This window comes from Cebus imitator, unplaced genomic scaffold (genome assembly GCF_001604975.1).
Source record: "Cebus imitator isolate Cc_AM_T3 unplaced genomic scaffold, Cebus_imitator-1.0 Scaffold56, whole genome shotgun sequence".
NCBI lineage: Eukaryota > Metazoa > Chordata > Mammalia > Primates > Cebidae > Cebus > Cebus imitator.
The window spans coordinates 3,614,763-3,633,838 of NW_016107371.1; the positions used below are offsets into that span (position 1 = coordinate 3,614,763).

Consider the following 19,076-nt stretch of genomic DNA (forward strand, 5'->3'; position numbering starts at 1 on the left):
TCGTATCACTGGTAATTGGAAATACCATGTTAATCTTCATATGTAAAAAAAGCTTCTGCCTGAGAAAGGTGCATGCCCCAGCATCTATTTCTATTAGCAACCAGAAAATCTTTTACAAACTTCAGGCTAGTCTTTGCCTAACTATAAAGAAAAGCAAATCCCATTCTCTTACTCTTTGCAACGTTACAACTCCAGGCCATGAATCAAAAAGAAAAAAACATGATTACTTTAAAAGAAAAAAATTCCAGGAAAAATAAATAAAAGGTTGAGACTTTAATGGAAACATAGTAAGAAAAAAAAAAAAAAAAAAAAAAAAAAAAAAAAAAAAAAAAAAAAAAAAAAAAAAAAAATACCATGATTATATTGAAAATAAATGTAGACAGCTGTGTAAATTAGTATATCCTTTTTGGAAGGTAATCTGTCAAAAAGTTTCTACAGTCATTAAATTATTTTTGACCTGTGATACAGTAATTTTACTTTCGGAAATGTATGCTAAGGAAATATTCTTAGAAATAAAAAAGGCTAGATATAAAATCTATCCTTGAACAATGGGTTTGAATTGTGTGAGTCTACTTGCATATGGATTTTTTTCAATAAATACATTGGAAATTTTTTTGGAGATTTGTGACAATTCGAAAAACTTGCAGACAAATCACATAGACTAGAAATTTTGAAAAAAATTAGGTATATCAGGAATGCACACGTATGTAAAATAGTAGTCTATTTTATCATTTACTACCATAAAAAATCCATTATCCTATTATAAAGAGTTACAATTTATCAAAACTTACTCAAACACCTGCAGACCACACACAGCACCATTTACATTTAAGAAGTGTAAAGATGAGTACTAAGTCACAACTGAATAAAATTAATTAGAGGCATTAATAATTCTGTAGCCACTTCCTATTGCTATTTTGGTGAGCTCAATTTGCAAGTATCTGCTTAAATCACTGTGTGATGCTAATCATTTCCATGTGAACAGTGGTCTCTCCAGTAAATTGTGTGTCACAGTATAATGTGATCTCTGGTGGTTCTCGAGTATTTTTCATTGTGTTTAGTGCAATACCATAAACCCCAAATAACACCACGGGATCCATACGAAGTGCCACTGGTGATGTTGCAAGTGCTCCCTAAAAGCAAACAAAAGTACGAGAAAAAGCTGAATTGCTTGATATGTACTGTAGACTGAGATCTGCAACTGCCCACCTCATCAGACAGATGACTCATCTGTAAATAGATAATGTAAACTTATGGTATCACTAAATACAGTAGCATACTGTAAATGGATTTTCTCTTATGATTTTCTTCATAACATTTTCTTTTCTCTAGCTTACTTTAAGAATACTACACTTAAGGCTGGGTAAGGCGGCTCACACCTGTAATATCAGGACTTTGGGAGGCCGAGGCAGGCAAATCACTTCCACTCACAAGTTCGAGACCAGCCTGGGCAACATGGCAAAACCCTGTCTCTACGAAAAAAAAATTGGCCGGGCATGGTGGTGTGCACCTGTAGTCCCAGCTACTTGGGAGGCTGAGGTGAAAGGATGGCTTGAGCCCAGGAGGTGGACATTGTAGTGAGCTGAGATCATGCCAATGCACTCCAGCCTGGGTGACAAAGCCAGACGCTGTCTCAAAAAAAAAAAAAAAAAAAAAAAAAAAAAAGAAAAAGAATACAGCATTTAATACATATACTGTACATAAGCTTAATTGAATGTTTATGTTATTGTTAAGATTTCCAGTCAACAGTATGCTATTAAGTACTTAAACTTTTGGGGAATCAAAAGTTGTATATGGATTTTCGACTATGCAGGGAATTGATGCCGCTAGCTGCCATGTTGTTCAAGCATCAACTGTATATGAACATGTCTCTTGAGCATGATCCAAATCAGGCAAAATCCACTGGAAACAAACCACTGTAATGAAGTCACATGACGGAAATTTTATGCAGGCATTAAAATAATGAATATGAAGACTAAGAGCAAAATGTACCCTATAAAGTGTTAAATAGAAAGACCAGGAGATAAAACTGGGGATAATTTAAATGCATATACAATTATTTCTAAGGTATGTACACAAAAAGGACAAATAAAAAATTTAATATACTATTATTAATTATTCTAGGAAGGTAGGGTTAATGAGTGATTTTCTTAATATTTTTGCTTTTCTCTAATTTTCCTAAATGCTTAATGAAACTTGTATAATAAATAGAATTTGTGAAAACAAATAAAAAACTTGATTTAGAAGTAATCAACAATAAGGAGAACATAAATTATTTCTAGAATATCCTGATTAAAGTCAATGTCATAGATTACAGAGTAAAATTCAGTTTAAAGTAGATGTATATCAAAAAATCAAATATGTTTGTTTAATATGTACCAAGGGCTTGTTAAAAATCAACTTGACCTAAGATATATTTCATTCTATGTAGCAGATGAGCAGTAATTTGGTATTTTTAAACATTTCCAAAAGAAACACATAATTTAGACATCTTTTTAGTCATTAAAATGGCCTTTCTACTCTCTCATGTATACAATTAAATTACTTGCCAGTTTCTATGATATAAGTCATAATGATTTTCATATATTAGATTTATGAAAATGCCATTTGTCTTTTCTCCTTTTTCTACTGTATATATCAAGAGAGATTTAAAATTCTGGACCAAGAAAAGCTCTAAATTAAAGAAAAAGGTACAAAAATTAGTATATTAAGACCACATTACAGGTACAGTTTACACATTTAATTCTGCTATTAAGTGGTAAGTTCCTTGAGATAAGAATATTTTACTCATTGCTTACTTCCACCCTTCTTGGCACAAGGTCCTATCAAGTGCTTGATACGTATTAAATGAATTGAATTCACTGCCGACAGGGTGACTATAAAGACTGATTTGTCCAGGGCAGTCCTGGCTTAGTCACTGGTGCAGTGTAATGAAAATTAGTGTATTCTTTCACTTTCAAAGTGTCCTGATTTGGCAAATAAATTACCTGATAACAGCAGATGTAGGCAATTAAAATTCTTCCTAAAATCGTCAATATACTTTCCAAAGTGCAAACAACAATCAAGCAGGGCACTGAGCACCGACCGGCAAATGGAGTAGCAGAGGTTAAAAGAGCAGAAGAGCAGAAATAAGTGGCAGAACAGAATACTGAAGTGTCTCACCATTTCTGTTGCTTGCTGATCTCAAGAGAAAGCAAGTCCTACATTTTGAGATTCTTCCAAAGGCTGGTTCTCCATTTAGACCAGCACTGAAGGGAGCCCTAGTTTCTACTGGGGATGCAAGGATTTCAGAAAGCTTATACTGTATTAAATATTACATCTATAGCTCCATACTGGCCACAGAAAAAATGCAATGAGGGTGGGCACCATGGCTCATGCCTGTAATCGCAGGATGTTGGGAGGCCAAGGTGGGAGGATTACTTGAGGTCAGGAGTTCAAGACCAGCCTGGCCAACATGGTAAAACCACGTCTCTATTAAAAATACAAAAATTAGCCAGGCGTGGTGGTGCACACCTGTAGTCCCAGCTATTTGGGAGGCTGGGGCAGAAGAATTGCTTGAACCTGGAAGACAGAGGTTGTAGTGAACTGAGATCACAGCACTGTACCCAGACATACCTTTGGAGATAGAATCCATTTATTTTTTAAATGATATAAGTGGAATAGACTTCATCTATTATTCTTCATTCTATGTTAGAAAGATTTCGTAAGATGAGACTTTAGAAAAAATAAGCGATGAATATGGTTTTACTCATTTCTGAAATATTTTACTGAGGTATAAATATATGTAATTAAAACATACATTTTGTTATGGGCTGAATTGTGTTGCCCCCAAAGCTCATATTTTAGTATAACCCTAGTACACCAGAATGTAACTGAATTTGGAGAGAGAGTCTTTAAAGAGGTGATTAAGTTAAAATGAGGTAATACATGTAGTCCTAATCCACTATGACCGGTGCCCTTATAAGAAGAGGAGATCAGGACAACACACACGAAGGGAAGACTATGTGAAGAAAGTAAGAAGATACCCATCTATAAGCCAAAGAGAAAGAACTCAGAAGAAACCAACCCTGCTGACACCCGGATCTCAGAATTCTAGCCTGCAAAATCGTGAGAAAATAAATTTATGTCGTTTAAGTTACCCAGTGTGGGACATTTTGTTATGGTAGCCCTAGCAAACTAATACATATTTCTAAATATGTATCTGAAATTCAGAAGGAAAAAAAAAGATTAAAAAATGTAAAACATCTTTACTGCTTTCTTTTTTCAAACAGGAATTTACTTATAGGTATTATCAATGCTCAAGAAGAGCATAATAGTCTAATCACAAGCTACAGCTAAAAACAAGTATTATCTAACTCTTGATGAGTTGACACAAAGTTCAGAACATAGTACTGGATCTGTCCAAATTTCCAAATTTTCATAACTTCTCAATATTCTGTATTAATCTGCATAACTCAGCGAATCTGCATTTGCATGTGATCAATGTACATTACAAAATCACACATGGTAAGAAAATGGATTCAAAGGGTAAGAAAGACCCACTTAGATTTTAATGTGACAGAGCACAAAAAGCTCAATGATGTGGTTTCAGACTCCACATTGCAACTAACCTTAAAAAAACTACCTTTTTCTGAATTTTGGTATAGTATCACAGAAGAATATTCACAATTATCTGAAAAAGGCTATTAAAATATTCCTCTCTTTTCCAATTACACATCACTGTGAGGCTGGTCTGTCTTCTAGCATGTCAAACAAAGCATGATGTTGCAAAAGACGGAATGCAGAAACAGATATGAGAATCTTTTTTTAAGCCAATCATTACTTTACAAAATTATAAAACGATGCTGTTCTTATTGATGTTTTTTGAAAAATATATTTTTCATAAAACTATATTACATATTGATGATAACATGCAATAGGTTACTGTTATTTTTAATTGAACTAATGAGTTTTAAAACAAATTCTCAGTGTTATTTTCAAATATAGTAAATATTGGTTGCTGTAGCCCATATAAACAAAAACTCTTTGAAGTCCTTGTTATAGACTGAATTATGTGCCCCCTCAAAGCCCATATGTGGAAGTCCTAACTCCCAATGTGACTGTATTTGGAGATACAGCCTTTAAGGAGGTAAATGAGGTTAAATGAAGTCATAAGGATGGGGCCCTAATACAATAGGACTGATGTTCTTATAAGAAGAGGTACAAGAAGCCTCTTCTTGCTTTCTCTGAGCACTCATAGAAAAAAGGCCATGTGAAGACACAATGAGAAGGTGGACATCTACAGGCCAGGAAAGAGGTCTCACCAGAACCTGCCAGCACTTTGATCTTGGACTTCCAAAACTGTGAGAAAATTGATGTCTGTTATTTAAGCCATCCACTTATTTTGGTTATTTTGGTTATTTTGTTGTAGCAGCACAAGTTAGACTAAAACAGGCCTCAGTAGTTTTTAAAAGTTTATAACGTGTCCTGAGACCAAAACTTTTGAAAACTACTGAATTAAATAGTAACCATTTGGTTGTATAAATTAAAATGTTTGTAAACAAACGTACTTTATAGTTACAACTTGGAAAAGTAATTATAATTCTCATTAACTATTTGAAATGCAAAGAAAAAGGAAGAAGGTGATCTTTAAAATAACCTTATTGCTATTTGATACATATAATTATATACCATTTGAGAACATATTTAAAAAGTGAAAGGTGAAAAAAACTAATTCAGGCACTGAAACATTTGCTTTACATTTTCAAAAAACTAGGCTTGTTTATGTGTTTGACTAGTGCATACTAACCTTCAGAATATTTGTTAAATCTATTAACCTTCTGAATACAAAGTCAGATATAAAACAAAAGAGCAAACCTTTGGTTTTGCTTCATGTGAGGAAAAAGAACAAACCAAATTACAAAATGACACAAAGAAGTCAATCAACGGGTTGATAAATACATTAAGTACAGTTTTTAACCACACAAAACTTATCAATATAAGGAAATAATAAATGAACAGTAAGAAAATCTATTTCAATACATGCAAAGATAATTATTTTAGTTCTCCTAGTTACTGTGGTTGACATAGCAAAAATAGTAACAGAGCCGTGAAACTCACCTAAGAATAAAAATTTTAGTAGTTAGAAGTCTTTAAGTAATTATAAAGTTATAAAGTAATTATAAGTTACATAAGCCTAGATGAGTAGAAAAAATACATTTGCCTCAACGATGAATTTCTGAACTTTATGAACAACAGTATTATTGAGTTGCTTTTAACAGCAAATAAACTGTGTGCTCAAATACAATAGTTTCATGTAGAATAGTACTATAATCTAAAAATCAAGCAAAAAGCTTAATTTCTAAGGCTCTAATCCTAGGGAGAGCATTCAAAATCACATTTCAATAAATTTCATTTCACAGAACTTTGTATGGAAAGAAAATACTAATTCAACTTGAGCTAACTTTTCTCTAGGTTCAATGTTTGTATGAAAAAATAATTATGCAGTCCGTTTGGAAAAGTATAATCAATCCATGGGCATGCAAGTATCAGTTTTATCTTATAAGAATTTCTCCATGTTCCAGTTACTTCATTCCTTATTACATGCTGCAAAAAGCAGTAATAATTTTTATAGCCAAATATCACTTCGTAAGATACCAGGTGGCTTTCAATATTTACCATATAAGTCATGCGTGAAATTTAAACATTACAAAAAATGACTTACCAGTTGACACTCCTGAAATATGCACATTTTCAGAATGTTCTGCAAGAGCACCATTTCCTAAAATTAAACATAATGAATAAACTAATATCCAAGATAAAATTTATAAAATTTTTTCAGATCCTCCCTTTAAGAGAAACAACTACAGAGAGCTACGTTTAATATTGAGAAACTAAAGTTAAAGTTCCTTATAAACTTCTTAGTATTGTTTCTTCAAAACAATACTAAGAAGCTCAAAATCATAATAAAGAAAACAAACATTTTGGAAATCTCAACAATGTAGTGTTATATATCAAGGTCAAATATATAGATCTGATCAACACCAGTAAGAATATTATATCAATTAGTAATCCAAAGGGAAGTCAGTACTACTACAAGAAAAAAAAGAACACAGCTTGTTAAAAATAGCATTCCCCTAAAAGCATGTCCAAATCAGCCACAAGACGGTGTAATTTCTGTTAGGGCCATACATGTTGGTACTTAAAAAAAAAAAAAAAAAGTCTTGCATTGACTTCTAAATCTTCAAAAAATCTTTATTCCCTCAAATTGGTGTAAACAATGTCTCTTCAGGTATTTGTCTTAAAATTTTGTATTTTATACATCATAAGTTCTAAAGGTTTCTCTCTCTACCCATTAGTTGGATCTGACATCACAACAGCTCAGAAATTGAGCACAGAGAGAAAGAGTTCTCCTTGGAGTCAGGCAAGGAAGAAAGCTACTTGGAAAAAGCTTAGCAGGCAAAAGTAGAATATTCTTTCATGGTTGGGAGTGGAGAAAATAGAAAATACTGTAATTAACAACTATTTGTTTACAACTATCACATGTGGTATGATTGCCTGAATATTGTATAGCACCTCCCCATCCCAATGCACTAAGCCTTAGGAGAACAGAATCTGTATTTATTTGGCTCCCCCTTGGAGGCACAGTTCCTGGTACAGAGGAGGCGCACAAATAGTTGATAGATGAATAAATGAAGGTTGCTCTGATGATTAAAATGAAATCATGCCCACTAAGCACTTGATACAGTGCCTGGCACGTAGCATTGAACAGGTGTTGCTTTTTGTAACTGTGCAAAGTATATTATTACTATAAGAAAAAATAATAGTGATAAAACAATATTTTTGGTTCCACTACGACTATACCCTTCAAAATGAAAAGATACGTTATGTTTCCCTCAATTAAGAATGAAACAGTGGAAATGATGAGATAGGTGGGAAGGCCATATTAAGTAACAAATAAATGATTACATTAATTTTAAGTACTGTGCATTGATACCACAAAAGGAACTTCTTTTTCTTATTTATTGTTAAAGGTCATATATATAAAATTGAAATGACTAGAAAGACTGTACCCATTTCTTTAACACACACAACTTATAAAAACAGGCAGCAGAAACAAAACATGAAACCGATTCAATACAACACCTAACAAGGTTTGCCAAAGGTCATTATAAACTACCTAAATCCTTGTCATTCACAAGTAGACTAGCAATACTGGCCACTGTGGGAGTGTGTTAGAAATGCAGACTCAGGCTCATTCCAGATTACAGAATCTGAATTTGCATTTTAACAAGATCCTTCTGCACACTCAGTGATCTATATGAACATTAAAGTTTGAGAAGCACTGGCAAGGTTTTGGCTTAAATCTTCTACTTCTATATTATATACAGCTACAAATTATAGCTATGTAATCTGTGATACTAAAGTTTCCAATATCTATAAGACTGCATATTATGCTCAGGAGAGTTTTAATATAAGATTTTATTTTTTAAAAAAAAGAGACAGGGTCTGACTATGCTGCCCAGGCTGGACTAGAACTCATGGGCTCAAGCAATCCTCCCATCTTAGCCTCCTGAGCAGCTGGGGCTACAGGAGTGTACTACCACACCCAGTTTAGATATATTTTAAACATGAAATCTTTTTTCCAGTTTGGTAACAGAGGAAAAATGGAAGGCAAAAAAGCAGCATAATGTAATATTGAAGACTGTGAATTCTGAGCTAGGTTGCCAGGATCCTAAAACCAGCTCCATTACTTACTTGGTGTGCAATTTAGGGCAAGTTACCTAACCTCTCTGTCTCTCAATTTCATCTTTTAAAATGGAGATAATACCTACCTTACAGGGCTTAGTGAAATTCTTTATAATAATTAAAAAAAAAATCAAAAACTATTATCAACATGCACATGAATAAACTGATATAGCCTTATCATAAAATATTCAATAAATTGAAATAATTTTATATGTACTAACTTGGATAGATACACAAATCAAAAATGTTTCAGATGAACAGTAAAGTACGATTTAATTTTAACTTTAAAATTATGTATGTATAGTTTATAATATGCAGATGTTAAACATGTCATATGTATGTCTATGCATTTATATAAACACTGATGAGCCTCCACAAACTGTGGAGGAAAACCTCTGGAACTGGAATTGGAGAGGAAGATTTGTATTGTATACTTGAGCATTGACCAAATATATTACAAACAGGCACAGATTTCTTTAAAAATTTTACTTATATTACAAAAAGAAGAGAAACAGGTGAACAGAATATAGCTCATTCCCATCGTTCTGGATAAACAGAAATCTGATAAATACCATGCTAATTATAAAGTATTAAAATTTCATTAAAGTATCAATGATTTTAAAAACTGGTAAAACTTTAAAACAGAAAACATGATACTGCTAATTAATTTCCCATACATTTACTCTAACTTAAAAACAATCCTATTTAGAAGGTAAAAATAAAATTGATAATTTCTGTTAATATCAAAGTAATGTTTCTGCTTCTGAACATCACTTAAGAAGTGTGCTACTTAATTTATGTGTACTGCCATTCTAAAAATATTTTTACAAAGATGTCACTTTCAATTATTTCTAGGTTACCAGTAGACAGCCCAAAGAAAATTGCTTTGCTAATAACAAAGCAAATTATATTCTCCCTAATGTCCCTCTCCCAATCCCCAAGAAAAGAAAATTTCATATGTATGAATATGAACACCCACCACCAACCTTACTGTGACTACAGTGTTCAAATGCAGCCGTTTCAGAATTTTTTCAGAAGTCACCATTTAGAGGTAGCAAATGCTGAAAAAAAACATGGTCTGATAAAACATTACTTAACTACACATTAGCAGCTAATCATTTAATGAACCAGTTAAGTAGATAACCCCTAACAAAGTTTTTTCCAGTAAGAAAAAGTTTATCATCTAAATCAGAAAATAGTTTGTTATGACAATATTTTGGTCACACTAATTAAATACCAATAAGTAATCAATCATCCCCACTTATTGCTTCCTGTAGTTTTGACTGCAATATGAGAGAGAATCAAACTAAAATAGATGCTGTTTTAGGAAAGAAACTATACAACAGTGATAGGGAGTTTGATTTCTAGATTCAGACTTAGGTAATAAAACCCCAGTTCTAATATTTATATAGTCATGAACTGTAAGTGACTTCTAAAATTCAGTTTGCTCACTTATATAATGGAGATATTATCATAAGAGAATGTCTAAATTTATTGTCTCTGTATCCCTGTTGCTTTATTATCTTTCTGTCTTATTTTATATGTTACTGTCCTTTTTATTTAAGAACTAAAGTTCTTAAAGTATAGCTAATAAATACACCTAAGATTTGATATATATGTACCAGCCAAATCGTAAGTGCCTTACAAGTGTTCACCCAGCTAATCCTTAAAACAACAGCTCATTTTACAAATGAGAAAACCAAAGCTTCTGGCAGTTTGGTAATTTTTTTTCAAAGAGCTCATAATTGGATGGATTGAACATTCAAATACAGTCATTAAAAAGTCTGTATTCCTCACTTCTTAAAAAGAATTCAGGTTCAATACTAATTCCTGCAACATTAAAGTCTGTGTTCCTTACTTTTTTTTTAAAGGATTCAGACATGAATATATTTCTTATAAAAGAAATAGTGCTTAGCTCTCAAAACTAAAATCTACCTGCTACAGCATTCCAATTTGTAAGAAAAACATTGGTTTAAAAGTTAAATGACTGGCAGCTACAAGAAACGAAAATGCTCAGCATACTACAATTTGTTTTCTACTGCTCAGCGAGAGTAGTTATCAAACATAAATACATATATACACACACAAACCAAAAAAGCAAAGATGGTTTCTATTTTACTGTACTTAAGGAAAAAGTTCATAATCCTAATAGGGCTTGCCAAGCTCTCCACAGTCGGATTCTTCCTAACTACTTCTAAAGCTTTAGCTCTTAGGATCCACTTTCCCATTCTATCTCTTCTTTACAGTAATAATGGATGTCTTTTCGAAAACTATCGACTGTCTTTCTTGCCCTCAGATTTTCATTAAACATTATTTCTTTAGGGAAGTATCTCTTGATTCTCCCATACTAGGTTAGGTCATTCTGTTATAGATTCCTTTAGTATCCAACACTGTCACTTTTCGAAAATTTATCATATATGTTTTATCTGTGTAATGCCTATATTCCTTATTAGATAGTAATCTTGGGCTGGAGGGGGGGTGTATTCTGATGGGACACAGCAGGGTTTTGTTTTGCAACCCCAGGGACTAGTACAGAACATAAAACACAGCAGGGAATACTTAGTCCATATAAGTAAGAGGCATGCAGAGTACCTGTTCCCAAAGAGGTGATAATCTGTTGATAAAATAAATGAAAACAAACAGAAGCAAGCAAAATAAAACAAAATATAATCAGCAAGCTTCCTATTCATGCGGAAAGCTTAGAGGCTTTTCTACTAAAAAATAGGGATGTGGATAGGAGTAGCCACTACAGTTACTAATATTAGTCCAATTAGACAAGAATTGCTTTTTTTAAAAAAAAGTAAAACTGTGTCTATGTTTATATAGATAGGATTTTATATCTACTTGGAAAACCCAAGACAGTCAATAGAAAAATAATCAGAACAGGAAAATTTAGTAAAGGTATAGGATATGAAATAAGCATACAGAAATCAAATGCCTTCATAAATACAAACAATAGCTACTTGGAATCACAGCAGAAAACCCCATTTTCAGCTGCAACAAAAAAAGATTAAAAGAAAAAAACCTCATAAAACTGCTGCTGGTCATAAAAGAGGAATTAGTAACAGATCAGCAACTCTGCTGTGAACAATTAAAAAAACGGAGAAAAATATGTTTAAAAAAATTCAGACACTAGACAACAGGCAGTGTAAGATTGTGATCCCTGAGAAAAGGGAAACAAATAGAGGTGAGCCCTATTACTGCCCTTTCTGCCTGGAGACTTCCTGGACTCTGGCATATTGAGGGAGAACCCAAGCAAAGCAGGGAGATCTTTCTAAGCCAAGGAGACAGAGATGAGAGCTTAGAGGCGCTCAGGCAACAGAAACATTAAGAGAACCAGTATGTTTTTAAAAACAACCACAACAATGAAACACACACACACTTCAAAATTTTCATCGCAGTCCTAGTCTTAGGCTGAATGTTAAGCTGCACATGTGTAAGGTGATACCGTATAAGAATAGGCAAAGAACTACTAATGAAAGCTTAAATAAACACTACCATCCCACAAATCTGCAAGATGCTAAAGTCTGACCAGCAAGAGAGAACTCCAAAGTGGAAAGATCCTGATAAACACATGGGTATTACAAGACCAGGAAGTCCACCCACACCTTAAGAGTAGGGCTAATGTAACTGCCAAGTAAAAGCAACTATGCAATTGTCCTAGCAAGGCTTTAAAACAAGCTTCAACTGGAACTCTCAAAAATTGCCAGTGGGAATATAAAATAGTACAACCACTTTGGAAAACAGTTCTTTCAAGATGAATATATACTTACATGACCTAACAATTCCACACCTAGGTAAGGTTAATGAAAACATATCAAAAAGACAAAAAGATATTCCAAAAACATACGGAGTAAAAGAAGAAACACAAAAGAATTCATTCTGTATGATTCTATTACATAAAGTTCTAAAACAGGAAAAACTAATCTATAGTGACAGAGAGATCAGTGGTTGCCTGATCTGTGTGTTATTTCTTCAGGCTGTGTGCTGGCTTCCTCAAATGCCTGACAAAATAACTGCAGCACCTCAAGGAACCACTCCCAAGGGAAGACAGAGTATTTGTATCCCACCACTTGCAACCAAAAGCCTTGATATTCATTCTATTTAGAACAGCCTGGGTCACATACCCACCCCTGTCAAGGAAAACAAAATGGAATATGATGATTGGCATAGGCCTAGAAGTGAGATGTTGAATTACATTTTCTGAAGCATATAAGGGCATTGTTAAAAAGAGAAAAAGGATAACTGGGTGGTAGGCAACCAACAAATAACTACTATAGCATTTTTCCCTTCAAATAAAATCCAATGCCTTATCCTTGCACTCAGGATCTACATAATACAGGCTCCAAATATATGTCTCAATTTTAATTTCCCATACTCCTTGTGCACCAAACACATTAGTCTTCTGCCCTGTTTAAAAAACAAAAACAAACACAACCACCACAACTCACAAGCACAAAAATCCTCTTCTCTCTATATCTTCACTGATCAAATTTTTAGAGAAATTTCAAAGCTCAATTAAATGTTAGCTCAGCCATAAAGCTTCTGGAGATCACCCCAACGAGACGTAACTTAAATTCCTATGGTCAAGATTTCACATCCTTTAATGAATGAATGGATTCAGGCATTGACTATCAATAACTGCTAACATCAGAAAAAAAAAAAAAAAAAGACGATGAGGCATCAGACATCATGGGCCTCCTAATGGAGAAAGCTGAATTTGAGCAAGCCTCTATCTAAAGCAGCACTGTCTAACAGAACTTCCCATATGACGGAACTGTTCTATCAAGGCACTGCCCAATATGGTAGTCATTAGGCACATGTAACTATTCATCATTTAAAGTGAGCCTCGTGTACCTTAGCTACTAAATTTTTATTTTGTTTTAAAGGTTTAAATTTAATTTAACCTTAAATTTAAAATAGCTCCTGTGGCTGATCACTACTGTATTAGGCTTTATAGCTCTAAATCCATTTACAAGTTTACTGAAAAGGCAAAGGACAGAGGATCATTTTAAATCATATTATACAGGAACATTCAGCAAACTCCAGCATAAAAACTCTAAATTGTTTCAAAAATTAAACTGCAAATTTTTTTTAAAAAAAGAAAGTTGTGAAGGAAGTCTGTAGATTGAAAAAGGCTTAAAGGAAGTATCGAATAATTACAAAATGTGGACCTCATTTAGATTCTGATTTATAAACACTTAAGACATTCATGAGACAACTGTAAACATGAACCAAACTGGTTTTATCAAATTGGGAAAAATTAATAATCATTCCTGAAATAATGGCATGGCACTTATATTGATTTAAAAAGAAAGCATACTTGCTCTTTTAGCACACATTCTAAAATATTAGTGGATGAAATGATGTCTGGTATTTCTTCAAAATATGAGGAAGAATTTATTAGGCTAGTAAGGAGGCAGATTGGCTCTGGGTTAATAAATGTTGTTGGGGCCTATGTACTGGGTACATAAGGGTTCATTACCATATCTATTTTCACAAATAATTGAAATTATCCATAAGAAATTTTTAAAACAAAAAAACCCTTTGATAGCATATTATACAACACAAAATATTCTGGATTTGAGATTTGTGCAAATGACTTATAAATCTTAAAACATGTAGGTGTCTTCAGATCAGGGTTAGCATCATAAGCATTGTTTTATTTGCTCAGTATCTTAATTTAGTATCACGTGCAAATTATGCAAAATAAATATTTCCAATTATTATAGTTTTAAATTTCTTATTTAGTTTTATGGTAAGACAGCATTGTAAGGAATCTTATAGATAATTCATGTCAAGTTATGCGAGAAGACAAAAAAAAAATGAGGGTGGAGGGCTCAAAGCCTAGGTCCTAGAATCCTCAAATCTGATATGCTGCAGCCTAATCATCACTTTTTACTTGTGAAGATATATATACAAAAACAAAACCACACAAATATATATTTGTCTTTTATGACCTGTAAGGCGAAACCCTGATATCATTTACCAAAAAGGCAGGCTTAATAGTGGAGGCCTCGTTTTGCCTGTGTTACATATCGGCAGGCCTAACATCTAGAACTTTCTCATTGAATGTGAACATTCTCAGTGAATTTTGAGAATAGGTAAGGGTGGGCGCCCTAATCCCAGAAGGCTGGTTCCTCTTATAAAAAGAAGAGCCACCAGAGATCTCTCTGTCTACACGTTATGTGAGGACACAGTAAGAGAAGAGGCCATGTGAGGACGCAGTAAGGAGGACATTGCATGCCAGAAAAAGAGGCCATGCCAGAAACCAACCCTGTTAACACCTAAATCCCGGACTTCTAGCTTCCAGAACTGTGAGAAAATAAATTTCTGCTGTTTAAGCCACCCTGACTGCGGTATTTTGTTATAGTACTCCAAACAGACTTATATACCCACTTTCCCCATGTAGGGCTACATGGGGAATCCCTTTCAAGTGTATGAAGAAGTCAGTATATTCTTCTAAAGAAAGGTTCCATAATGTGTAACAAGTACCTATAATGAGATGTTTAATTTTGTAAAAAAGGTTAAGAAATCACTGAAAAATAAGATATTTTCCTGATTGATTTAATTACCAGTATCCTCAAAGCATTATTTCTATAATTTTTTAAATTGTGATGCCATCCATTATGTATTTATATGAACTAGCCTTGAACCTATATGCCACTTAATAAAATAATGATTATTTATAACATTACTTTTAATGAAAATACATACATTATAATTTTTAAACCACATTCTCAATGGACATTTGGGAGGTCAGTATTTTTATGTTTAGACTTCCTATAGTATTATGTTAGTAAGATTTTTATGTTTGAAATGTCTTAAAAATAAGGATATAATGACAGTGAACTACAACTGTTTAAAGTACAAATACTAAACAAACACAAGCTCCTAGTATTCAGAGAATAAATCAGATCTCTTAAAGAACACACAGAGATCTTTATGCCTCCTACTACTGAGTATCTCAGTGAGTGTTCATACAGATGAAAATCATCTTCTCTACTCTAAAGCTAGCTTAAGCTACTGATAAAAGAGATCACAATATAAATTGGAAAAGCAATTTTAGGACTACCGAGTTCAAAGGTTCCTACCTATCATTGTGGTTCACAAGAATGAATATGAAAGTTTGAAATAATTCAGAACTCCAGGAAAAAAAATTACACACCTGTACTTCTTACAGTAACAGCTTTATTGAAAGATATTTTATATCACAAAATTCATCTTTTTTAAAGTGCACAACTGGTGGTTTTCAGTATGTTCAGGAGGTTGTACAACCATCACCACCACCATCTAATGCCTGAACATTTTAATCATCCCCTCAAAAAAGCTTGTATCAGCAGTTATTCCCCCTTTAGTGTCCCCCACCCATGCCCTAGCCATAGGTAATCTGGTTTTTCTGTCCCTATGGATTTGCCTATTCTGGTCATTTCAAATAAATGGAATCATACAATAAGTGGTCTTTTGTGTCTGGCTTCTTTCACCTAGCCTTATGTTTTCATGAGTCATCCTTGTTGTAGCATGACTCAGCACTTCATTCCTTTTTATGACTGAATAATATTCCATTATCTGAATATATCACATTTTGTTTACATATTCATTAGGTGACAGACATTTAGGTAGTTTCTACTTTTTTGTGACTAGCCTTGCTATGAATATTTGTATACAAGTTTTTATACAGATATTTCTCTTTAGTATATATAGAGAGTAGAACAGGTGGGTCATATGGTATCCCTATATTTTCTTTTCTAAGGAACTGACAAACTGTATTCCAAATGGCAATACTATTTTACATTCCCATCAGCAACATGTAAGGGTCCATTTCTCCACATCCTTGCCAACATTTGTTATTGTCTATCTTTTTCATTTTAGCCATCCTATGGGTGTGAAGTGACACATCATTGTGGTTTTGATCTGCACTTCCCTAATGAGTAATAATGTGGCTCTTTTCATGTGTTTATTGGCCATTTATGCATATTCTTTGGAGAAATGTCCATTCAAATCCTTTGCACATTTCTTAACTGGCTGGATTGTCTTTTTGTTATTGCTGAGTTGTAAGAGTTCTTCAGACATTGTAGATATTGACCCCTTGGTTAGATACATAATTTGTAAATATTTTCTCCCATTCTATAAGCTGACTTTTAACTTTCTTGACGGTGTCCTTTGAAGCACAAGTTTTTAATTTTCAGGACAGTTAATTTACCTATTTCTTCTTTTGATGCTTGTGCTTTGGTCATAGTTTATAATTAAACAGTTGACCCCTGAACAACACAAGGGTTGGGGGTGCTAACCCCTCTGCACAGTCATAAATCTGCATATAACTTTTGATTCCCCCAAAACATAATTTCTAGTAGCCTATTGCTGACTGGAGGCCTTACCAATAACATAAACAGTTGATTAACACATATTTTATATGTATTACAGACTGTATTCTTATAATAAAGTTAGCTAGAGAAAAGAACATGTCATTAAGAAAATCACAAGGAATAGAAAATGTATTTGCCATTCATTAAGTGGAAGTGAATTACTGTTTTCATGGTGAGTAGGCAGAGGAGGAGGAGAAGGAGGAGGAGGAAGTAGCTGAAGAGTTTATCTTGCAATCTCAAGAGTGGCAGAGGTAAAATGAAGTTAGGAAAAGTTTGTGAAAGATACATATATGCGTGTGTTCACAGAATACACACAAATACACACACGCCCCCACACCCCTAAAGCATGCACAAACATACTGCCCCCTAAAGCATGCACAAACATACTGAGTGCTGTTACTCAGGGATTTTATTCTCACTTAAGGAACTAAACTTTTATATACTTACATACTTAACTACAAGCGTACCTCTTTTTATTGCTCTTTGCTTTATGATACTTTGCAGATACAGTGTTTTTTGTTTGTTTTGTTTACAAATTGGAAGTTTGTGGCATCACTACATGGAGCAAGTCTGTCAGTACCATTTTTTCAAGATAATGTGCTTCTTTTAGGTCTCCGTGTCACAGTTTGGCAATTCTTACAGTATTTAAAACTTCTTCATTATTATAATATTTGTCATGGTGATCTATGATTAGAGATCTCTGATGTTGCGATTGTAATTGCTGTGAGGTGCTATGAACTGTGCCTATAAAAGAGGGTAAACTAACTAATGAATGTTGTATGTGTTCTGATTGTTCTATCAACAAGCTGTTTCTCCATTTCTCTCCCTCTCCTCAGGCCTCCCTCTTTCCCAACACACAATATTGAAATTAGGCCAATTAACAACCTTATAATGATCTCTAAGTGTTCAAGTGAAAAAAGCACTCACACACGTCTCACTTTAAATCAAAAGCTATAAATGGACCACATCCGGTGGCTCACACCTGTAATCCCAGCACTTTGGGAGGCCAAGGTGGACAGGAGTTCAAGATCAGCCTGGCCAACATAGTGAAACCTCATCTTTACTAAAAATACAAAAATCAGCTGGGCATGGTGGTGCATGCCTGTAATCCCAGCTACTGGGAGGCTGAGGCTATAGTCACCTGAACCTGGGAGGCAGAGGTTGCAGTGAGCCAAGATCTCGTCACTGCACTCAAGCCTAGGTGACAGTGACACTCTATCTCAAAAAAAAAAAAAAAAGAAAAGAAAAAAAGCTACAAATGATTAAGTTTAGTAAGGAAGGCCCTTACTAAGTAAGGAAGGCCTAGCTTTTAGCTAGGCCTCTTGCACTAAACAGTTAATCAAGATGTGTGTGCAAAAGAAAAAGTTTCTGAAGGAAACTTAAAGTGCTACTCCAGTGAAAACACAAATGATAAGAAAGCAAAACAACCTTATTGCTGATATGGAGAATGTTTTGATGGTCTGGAAAGATCAAACCAGCCACAACATTCCCTTAAGCCAAAGCCTAATGCAGAGCAAGGCACCACGAACACTTTAATTCTATGAAGGCTGAGAGAGGTAAGGAAGCTTCAAAAGACAAATTGAAATCTAGCAGAGGTTGGTTCATGAGGTTTAAGGACAGAAGTACTCTATGTAACATAAAAGTGCAAGATGAAGCAGCAAGTACTGATGGAGATGATGCTGCAAGTTATCTAGAAGATCTAGCTAAGATCACTAATGAAGGTAGCTACACGCAGCAACAGATTCTTGATGTAGGTGAAACAGCCTTCTATTGGAAGAAGACGTCATCTAGGACTTTTATAGCTAAACAGAAGATGTCAATGCCTGGCTTCAAAGCTTCAAAGGACAGCCGGGCGCGGTGACTCACGCCTGTAATCCCAGCACTTTGGGAGGCCGAGGCGGGTGGATCACGAGGTCAAGAGATCGAGACCATCCTGGTCAACATGGTGAAACCCCGTCTCTACTAAAAATACAAAAACATTAG

The 19,076-nt window shown here is 34.1% G+C and overlaps 1 protein-coding gene across 3 annotated transcripts in view; it reads right to left on the bottom strand.

Moving 5' to 3' along the window:
- Positions 1-19,076, bottom strand: part of LRP12 (LDL receptor related protein 12) — a 98,306-nt gene that overhangs the window by 35,252 nt on the left and 43,978 nt on the right. For 2 of the 3 annotated variants that reach the window (XM_017528978.2, XM_017528977.2), the window contains exon 2: positions 6,704-6,760. The exons of the other annotated variant lie outside the window; for it this stretch is intronic. In XM_017528978.2, the coding sequence (XP_017384467.1) occupies positions 6,704-6,760 (57 nt within the window). The remainder of the gene's footprint in view (positions 1-6,703; positions 6,761-19,076) is intronic. 3 annotated transcript variants of the gene reach the window in all.